General features: G+C 41.0%; 1 protein-coding gene across 1 annotated transcript in view; it reads right to left on the bottom strand.

The window, feature by feature from the left end:
* The window catches only part of XPNPEP3 (X-prolyl aminopeptidase (aminopeptidase P) 3, putative), a 13,727-nt gene extending 5,720 nt beyond the window's left edge, over positions 1 to 8,007 (bottom strand). Inside the window, exons 1-5 of the mRNA XM_009321861.1 lie at positions 7,891 to 8,007; positions 4,941 to 5,348; positions 2,860 to 3,062; positions 1,909 to 1,971; positions 451 to 564 (exon numbers count right to left, since the gene is read on the bottom strand). Of these exons, the coding sequence (XP_009320136.1) occupies positions 451 to 564; positions 1,909 to 1,971; positions 2,860 to 3,062; positions 4,941 to 5,292 (732 nt within the window). The 5' untranslated portion in view covers positions 5,293 to 5,348; positions 7,891 to 8,007. The remainder of the gene's footprint in view (positions 1 to 450; positions 565 to 1,908; positions 1,972 to 2,859; positions 3,063 to 4,940; positions 5,349 to 7,890) is intronic.
* Between the last annotated feature and the right edge of the window lie 1,639 nt (positions 8,008 to 9,646).

The raw sequence follows: 9,646 nt of genomic DNA, 5'->3' as shown, positions 1-9,646 counted from the left end.
TGCACTATTGTACCTTATGTTGCAAAGCAAGGCCAAGCAATGCAAGTGACAGCAGAAGACCCCCCGCAGTGCCTTCACTCTGCCTGCTGCAGTGGTCCCTCTCTTTTGTGAAGTTAGCAACCCACCCAGCACTGCACACTGCTGCACACAGTGTGGGAGCAGACATGCTCGTTAAATGAAGTTATTTGCAAGCTTGTTTGCAAGTCCTTCCACTGTTCAGAAAATGCTGCAGCAAGTGCAAAGAGGAGAGAAAGAGACTAAATGGAGTGAAGTTAATCTGTCACTGACAGTAAAACTAACCAGGGCAGGATTCCTTTTCCCTGCTCACTTGAAAATAAATATGTAAGTTTTTTGATCTGTTCAGTCAAAACAAAGAGCAGCTAGGGGACACATATGGGGACAGTGTGTCACAGCACTGCATTTTAAGTTACTGGACAGCATATGGTTTACCTTGATGAGCTGATTGTTCTTCACATAGTGCAAAGTGTTTGATCTGTTGCCACCAGCAACAACAGGGGGGTATGCCAAGATGTCAGCACCACGAGCCCGGCACTCGAATTCGAACTGGAATACCAATTCAGAGAGGAGGAGACCGTTATTGCTGATTCAGGTGATTAACTGCCCTGGGGCTATTATAATTCATGTCCTACAACTGTTAATTTGTACAACACAAAGTGAAACTGGAAAGTGAGTTCACTAAATGAAAGCAGCCTTGAAGGTTTTCCAAGAACACTGGAGAAAAAAAATACGGAACTACCCACTTTTCAAGAGAGTGTTTTAAGCTTGCATCTGGTCTCATGGAAGCTCTTTCTGGTGCAAGCTGTTCAATACTGCATCAAACATTCATTACGTTGTCATAAATCCAGGTGAGGATTTGTTCTTATATAAAGTAATGCTCTTAGTTGTCATATGACTTTGCAAATTTTCGAAGATCCTAAATATCAGCATGACAACAGTCATGTTTTGTTGTTGTCTTTTAAAATTACAACGTACCAGCATATTTACAGCAGTATCTATTTTCATGACTGTTGAACTAAGAAGGTTTGAAAGCATGCACTACCTGGATGTCAGAGAGGAGAAAAAAAGAAAAAAGGCACTGCAAGCCTCAAGATCTTTACCTTTCTTGAGTGATTAAGCTGATGAAAGCATGGAAATGAATAAACTTACATCTATAAAGACTCTCTATATCCTCAATATATTAATAATGTGTCTTTCCTATAATTACCAAAATCACATGGCACAGAACACTCCAGGATGCCTACATGTAGTAAAGTAAGTTTTACGATCCTGATCTGGAGTGAAAAATTGATCTGTAAAATACACTTTAATTAAAATAATTTTCTTTACAAGTCAGTGCCATGTCAGCACAGGCCCATCTATGTCATAACAAAGGGTCAAATCCTGCTGATGTTTCTCAAACAGGCATCTCGCTATAATTCCTTACAAAATTCCTTACCAAATGTGCAGGCCAATTAGTCCTGAGAGGCATCTACACTGCTTCAAGATAGCTGTGGTAATCTGAGGTAGTAAGAGGCTAGAGTCAAGAGAAGCAGGCTTTACAAATATGTTTTATAACTACTTAAATTCTGTACAATAGAACTGTATTATAGAGTAAGATAACTGTATATCTGATTGTTTAGCAGGTTTTGTATTTAAATACAATAGAAAGACATCAATAGCAGATAAACTTAGACAACCACTATGTCCCTTCAATAAAGGTATGGGAAGTACAGCTGAAGAATTCCTCACACTGACTTTTCCGCATGTCCTAGGAACCACAAGAGTTGGGTGAAGGAGAAATGTGCTACAGTGGGAGACACATTATAGAGAGATCTGACATTTCTAGTTTCCTGGAAGGATAAAGAACATCCATCCCTTCTATCTCACCTCCAACCACAAAGTACTCACCTTTGCATACAGAAAGGCTTCATCCACTGGGGATTTGCTGGCAAACATTGTCTCTGTGAAAGCCTATGAAAAAGAAGGGCCTTTCAGTTAGCAAATGAGCCTGAACTTGAGGGAAGTTCTTTTTTTTTACCTGTTGTCTTTTGAGGAAGGCCTAAAATCAGCTGGCCTAGAACACAGGAACCACAGGCAACTGAAAACGCGGAGTGCTGTGAAGACTAGAACCAATTAAGCTCTGTTCCCCGTGAAACTGTATTTAGGGGCTGATTTACTCTAGTTTTTGAAAAAGGATTAGATGATTGAAGCTGATCCCATGGGTTGGCATTTTACGAGTTGTCTCACCTATGGATTCCCTCATGTATAATAGGAGTGCCTTATGCAGCTTTTCCTTCAGAGAAGGACAAGCTGTGCCTCTCTTTTCTATTTGGCTATCTATTTTAATAACATTTACAAAAACATAATTGCATTTGAGGTATCTGTCAGATTTGTTTACAATTGGCCAATGAGTTCAAAAGGTATTTGAGGGAGAAGGGGGAATACAGAGACATGCACAGGCAATGTGTTCACAAAAATCCTGTTTCTTCAAAATCAACAGGATAAATGGAAAAGAAAATGGCATTCTCCTCTCTCGGGAAGGAGAAGGGAAGCTGGGAAGACAGTGAAGAGGCTACCCCTGTTCCTGAATAGATATTGCTTTTAAACAAAGTCTAACAGCTGCTGGCTTGTCTTCGCTGGAGTTACACTAATTGAGAGAAGATGGTAGTCCAAGCAGTCTTCCTGCTTCCCCTTGTCACGTGGAGGGAGCTGAGCCCAGCTGATGGTTGAGATGCAGCAGTTCAGTAACAGATTAGACCAAAGCTACCCTTCCAACCCATGTCATCCCATCGACAGCCCTCTCCCCTTTCTTATTTAAAGGAATGCACTGGTTCATTTGGAGAGCCCACGACCCCATACCTCTGCTGTCACCCGTCCAGCTATCTTCATCCTTTCAATCTCTGCAGGAGATTTGATCAGCCGAAGGTTTTGCACTAGATGTCGGATGCCCTGGATGTGGTTTTTGTTCCGAGCTTTTATCTCAGCCAGGGACTGCATGTAGTCAGAGTGCAGCTCTGTATGCACTGGTTTTGTCAAGTCATACCAAACAATGTTTGATTCACCTGGAACACAAAACAAAAGCTGACACAGATGAAAATAAACGTAGAAATGTCCTCCCCATACTGAACAAACTCACACCTCCTAAACTAGACCTGTTGCTATATTTGAGAAATTCATTTCCTCTGAATCTGCATTTACAGACCATATAGACATTTTCACTGCACAGGATACTAGTAATGTCTTCAAAATCTGGAAGATTACCAATTCATAGCATGTATATTTGACAAATCCCCACTTCTATGCAAATATCGGGTTTTACAATCATCACCGAATATATGCATCTTGCACAGATCCATTCAGAGTTTGCATATCAAAGTTGCACTTGTGTAAGCTACGTAGCCATTGCACTGCAGTGGTGCATGTTCTGAATTGTTCTCTCATTTAGCCTGTCCCCCCTGATGCTGTAAGGCAATTTATCTTTTACCCACCACACGGAATCAGGGTCATTATCAACTACGCTTCAGAATATCTTTGGGGAACAACTGCTTATTTCAGCCATTGAGAGAAGATGAACTTACTGAGGACAAACATATTTACCTACATTGAAATTTATTTAGAACATCAGAGTTAGCACCCACATTCTCCCCACAGGAGAATTTTAAATGGGAATGAGTAGAAAAGCCGTGCTGAGTCACAGCTAATGTCCACCTAGGCCTTCCTTCTTTGGTGACAGTAGCCATTAGCAGTTACAAAATGCTAGCAATGCTAGCATTGCTAGCCATTAGCATTGCTTACAAAAAGTCTCTAAGAAACTGGGCATTTATGAAAGAGTATTTCCCTTAGCACATCCTCCACACTTACGGTTTCTTCATTTCAAGGCTGCATCTTCATAACAGTGATTAACTGCTTTTCATGGACCTCTCCCCCAAGGAACTAAAAACTTTTGAATCCATTTATACTTTTGACATTCCAAACCTTCCATGAATGATCTACAACTTAAAACTTAAAATGTGTCAAAACCTGCCATGTGATCATTTCATTCAGTGTTCCCTTTGTTTGTAAATTATGAAAAATAGCAACTAATCATTCCTACTCATCCTCTCTGTGCTTTCCATAACCATACACATCTCTCATACCTTACCTTCTGTTTTCTCTTTTTCAAACTGAGCAGGTTTGTCCAGCATGTATCTCACATGCACTCTATACTTTTGATCATCCTCGTTGCCCTTTCTGTGACTTTTCTATTTTCAATATATCCTTTTTGTAAACAAAATAACTAGAATCCGAGATGGTATTTAAGAATCCAGAATTCACTCTATTTATTTGCGTAATCCCTCAAGCGCTTGCCCTTTTTATATTGTCATAAGCCTTCAGCTTCATTTTATAATGCATTTAAGTTCACCCTGGATTATAAGTATTGAGGCTACACGGTGATGTTAGCTGCAGAACACGTCTAAAAGACAGCAATGTTCGTATTTCAAGAGTAAGTCAACACCTAGCTAAAAAAGGTAAGTGGACTAACAACCTCCCTGTGTAGATCATTTTCCAAGTCTATTATGAATAAAATACCTTCAAGTTTCCTAAAATTCATCTGGTTCTGGCTCTGTCAGCAAAAAGATATGACTAAAACAGTAACACGGTTTGCAATGCTCTCTTGCTCATCCTGTTCCTTACGTTTCACAGATGTGCACTGGCATTCACATGGGTACACAAGAAATTCAGAGGGGAGGAAAAACTATTATTTTCAAAACTACGTTTCCATTGGTGACCCTCAGGAAGCTAACAAGAACTTCCAACTGCTTTTGTCATACTGTCATACCCCCGGCACGTCCCCAAGTTCATGACAGTCTTGAATTGGTGTCACAGACCACCTTCCAAACCCATACCATTCAGACCCTGCAAACCACATCTCACCTCATTCCCCCTCCATTTTTTGTTACCTTTCAGTTTGGCCGCCAAGTGCCTGAACTCCTCAATGGTGTAAGCTTCATCTACTCCTGTGAGAGCAACTGCTCCATCTGTGCCTGATCGGGGCCCGTCCCACAGCTCTCGGCTTGGATCTCTCCGGGGCACAAAAAGTATGGATTTGTGGTAGGGCAGCGCTTTGCCAGGAATGCTCTGCAGCACCAGGATGCTGTCAGGCTCCTGGAACCCACAGAGGTACAGGAAGTTAGTGTCCTGGTGGAAAACGTAGGGGATGTCATTGCTCATGTAGTACATGGGGTTGGATAGCAGAATCACTGTGTGGTCCAATCCTTCCCAGCCATGGGCTTCTTTCTGGATCAATGCCATCAGTTTGTGTCGGCGAAGAGCATATTCCACCTGTGACAATCCCGGGGTTACCTCTCCTATGAATACGAAACAAATCAGATCGAGAAATTCAAGGCACTCACAATATTTTACTAGTCGCATGCCTGATTCCTGCTTACTCCCTCATGCTTTTCAAATGCGTGGCTTCATTGTCATCCCTCATTAGCCTTTCCATTGCTCTCTCACGCATCTCTTCAGCTTCCGTTCCTACAGCACATCCTCACTCAATCTGCTCCTCCATCATGCAAAGACAGAAATTTATTTTAACAAATTGGATTTTCTGTTACGTATTTCTGTGCAAAAGCAGAAATCACAAAACCTGGTAGATTTAGACAAACGTCCAAAACAGATGGATGTTTTCAGAAAGACATGTAAAAAAAGAGGAAGGGGCAAGGCAAACTGGACTTTGGCTGCTGAAAACTGAAGGGTTTTATAGCATCTGGACATTGAACAGAAGATTACCTCCTGAGGTTGAGCATTAATTTCCTCAGATAAAGCTAGAATGTCTATTCAAATACACACACTAAGTCAACTCATAAAGTAACTAGTTCTAAGCCGTAAGGGGTGGATTGAGTGTTACAGATACTGGGAGATCAGGCAGATACACAGAGGTTGCATAGTCTAACCAGTCACAAGATTCCCGGCAGGAAGAAACCATGAATTGCAGGCTGGCAGTAGACTCCGATTAAGAGAAGGAATCTTCTCCAGGGCAGATGTAGCTTTTCTCAATAATTAACAATCAGATTTTTCCGAAGTTAAATACTATATTCCTAATGACTCTAACTAAACAAATTATCTCTTAGATGAAAGTATGTTTTAAACTGCTCCAGTCACGAAGGATATGAAGTACTGTGATCAAGATACTCACCAAAACCAGAATGAAGTTGAAAGAACAACCAACAACAGCTTAAGTATGTATTTTTTAAATTGTGAGACTCCTTAACTATGATTTAAATTAATACACGAGCCTTAATCAGTACTTTGGCTAATACCCTATTTTAACATAGATTGCATTTTCATACTGTTAACTTTCTACTTTCATAATCTTTTCTTCCTCTTCAATGTATTACACAGTGACAATTCTAGAATAAAAATTGAAATTTGCCTTGTACTGTAAGTGGGTTCTTGCATGGGTGGGGTAGGAGGGGGAAGTTCTATTCAGAATATTTTTCCTTGACAAAAGAGAGTTTAAGAAAATCACATATGTTGTATTTGCATTAAACTTTACACCTTTTCAACACCATACATCCCCAACACCTATTTGGTGTAAAAGTATTGTTTGTTTTTTTAAAGAAAAAAACAAAACCACCAGATTTGTTTTACTCTGTAGATCTAGAAATGACAGAGAACACAGAAACTGTTTTAATGCAATCTGACCCCCCATTTCTGCAATATTACACTACAAATTTCCTATGCTCCGCTGCATTCCAGTCAGCTTTCTAACTATCACAAACAGTCCAGTGAAGTTCAGAAGCTGCAGTAGGGTGGAACGGGGGAATCCCATTTGTCTTCTGACTGCAAGGCCTGGAAATTCTCTTTGCCTTAAAGACATTTGCTTTTTAAAACAATAATTGCAATAAAACAATCTTGTACTATTTGAAGGAAAACACCACTCCTTTATTAAATGGAAAATTACTATGGGCAGCTAGAATTAATCTCCAGTGTTTCAGCTGTGACTACTTTTAAAGTGTCAACCTCATTTACTGTGAACTGTTAATCAGTGCCCTGAGCAACCTGATCTAATATTGAAGTTAGCTCAGCTTTGAGCAGAGGGTGGACCCAGTAACTTCCCGAGGTCCCTTCTGACCTGAATTTTTCTACAGTTAAATATATAAGTGCACGGTTATATATTCATCTGTTCTTTCTGTACACCTATCTATGGAAAAAGAACACAGAACCGGAACGTTTTCCTGGACATGTTCTTGAACATATTTTTACTTCCCTTTTTTTTTAGATTTAATCATGGTCGTCTCATACCTACATGTTCATTTTCATTAATCTCATAAAACTGCACAACTTCAGCTTCTCTTTCATCATCACCTTCTAACTTTATAGCCACAAGTCTCTTTTTCTTCTTTTCCTCACAGCTTGAATACTCTTCTGAAGGGGGCATGCTTTTTTAGACAAGTAGTGTCCATCTCTCAATAAGTCTCTCCCTGATCTCCTTTTCTGAATGACACCTTTATTTTGTGACCCACAAGACATTAGATGTGAAGCATTCTAGCAGTTCAGCTTGCATAAAGGACTCCCCCTTAATATAAATTGTATTGTATTTACAGGACAATGAGCTCCCAAGATGCCACTGCCATGAAAGGTCTCCAGTACTGAAGTCAGTGACACCAAGCACCCCATGAGAAAACGGTAAAAAGCTAACATGTGATGCCTATTTTTGGAATCAGTATCATCTCAGACAAGGAAATGAACTACTAAATATAATTACTGCCTAATGAAGGTAATCATAAACAGCTGAAACCAGACACCTGTATGATGCAGCAACTCAATACTCCGTCCTAGACATCTCAGCAAAATACAGACAAGAAAGAATACCAATGATTGGCTCATACAGGGCCTGTACCTAACCTGGTTTGAGAAGGTGTGGGTGTGTGAAGGGGCTGGGCTGGCCCAAATACCGGTTTGGAATCTTCTTCTGCTGGGCAGGCTGGATGGAAAATCTTCGGAGAGCACATGACTCGCAAACTAGAGGAAAAAAAACGCACCATGTCAAGGTAAAAGACCCTTCCAGTTAGAAAACTGCAGAATTATACTCCGGTCATCTGCCTCTTAGTAGCATTCATTCACCTTATATGACATAAACATCCCTCCTTAACTTTTCAATTTGTTGTGTACCATAATAGTTTATGAAACAACGTGCACACAACTCAACTAATGATCAAATATTCACAAAACAGATTGAAACAAATTAATATATGCTAAACCAGACAATCCAGCAAGAAAACCCACAAAGCCATGTCGGTTTGCACATCCCAATTTCTACACTTGGTGTTCATGATGCACTCAGCATTCTCCCTCCCTTGCTTCCCTCAAACACTGCAGGGCTTGAAGCACACCACCTATATACCATCTTTTCTTGACCATGTCTTCAAAAAATACCACTCATCTGGAACAATTACACAGTTTTCAAGGCCTTTCCAGTTCTTTTTTTACTAATAATGCCACAAAGAAACCATCAAATAACACAAGTTTATATAGCAATGCGGGTTTTTTTCTGTATGAAAGATACTCAAGAGTCCCTGTTTATGTATTTAACTTACTTGACAGTAGCATTAGCCAAACTGAAAACAGTTCCTCAGAAGCATACATTTATGTATCCCACTTCCAAATCCACACACAGCCAAAGTAGACAAGTTTTAAAGAGAATTACAAGTGTGCATTTGGGAGCTCGGGGTGTGCACGATAGGACAACAGCTAAAATTAAACATCATTGTCAAAAACTTTACCAACTTTGGAATTCTCAGTCACAGCCTTTTGCAGCTGAAGAATTGCTTCTGCCTAAATACAAACCATCAGATACATGTAAGGAGATGGTAATCAGTTTCCTAACATCTACCAGCTGATGTTTTGGAAACTGGCTCTCTTTTACATCACTTACAATGTGCCTACTACAAAATCAATTCATGCTGCCATGGCATGGCACTGGATTCTTAGAACAAATCATAATCAATTTTTCACTAGCATAAGCACGTATAACACAAGCAGAACAGCTGCCTGTCTTTCAGGAAGCTGAGACTCAGAGACTTATAGCAGGACATATAGACTGTGGATTTTCTGTGGGAGCCAGTATGAGTAGCTACCAATTGAAGATTACTTATGCATGACAACGGATAATCATAACATAAAGCATTCACTATGTGATTATTGACGGGAGTAACAGGCTGGAGATCCAAGCAGTGAAATATAATTACAGCTTTTTGCGCAGCCTAAAAAGAGCGGGTTTTCACTGTTTCCACCTACGCAGAGGACAAGCAGGATACCTTGCAACGAGACAAGAGAACACAACGGGCACTAAGTGAAGCGTGTTTTGAAGACAGCAAGGAGCTTTCCACATCGTTGCTTTTATTTTTCAAATAATAAACAGCTCTTCCCTCGGATTCAACCGTAACTGGGGCTACGACTCCGTCGCCGAAGAGAGCTGCTTTCCCTCCCCCACAGCGGCACGGACGCGAGGGCGGCCTCGCAGCCCGCCCGGCCCTCAGGGCCGCCGTGGCGCCGGGGGAAGGAAGGGCTCTAAGCGGCGATATCGCTTAGCGCGCCCCGGGCAGCCCGTTACCGCAGCCCCGGGGACGGAGGCAGCCCCGGGCGCGGGGCAGGACAGGGG

The sequence above is a fragment of the Pygoscelis adeliae genome, unplaced genomic scaffold, assembly GCF_000699105.1.
Source record: "Pygoscelis adeliae isolate BGI_AS28 unplaced genomic scaffold, ASM69910v1 Scaffold60, whole genome shotgun sequence".
Classification (NCBI taxonomy): Eukaryota; Metazoa; Chordata; class Aves; order Sphenisciformes; family Spheniscidae; genus Pygoscelis; species Pygoscelis adeliae.
This window is presented reverse-complemented; position numbering and strand designations above follow the sequence as displayed.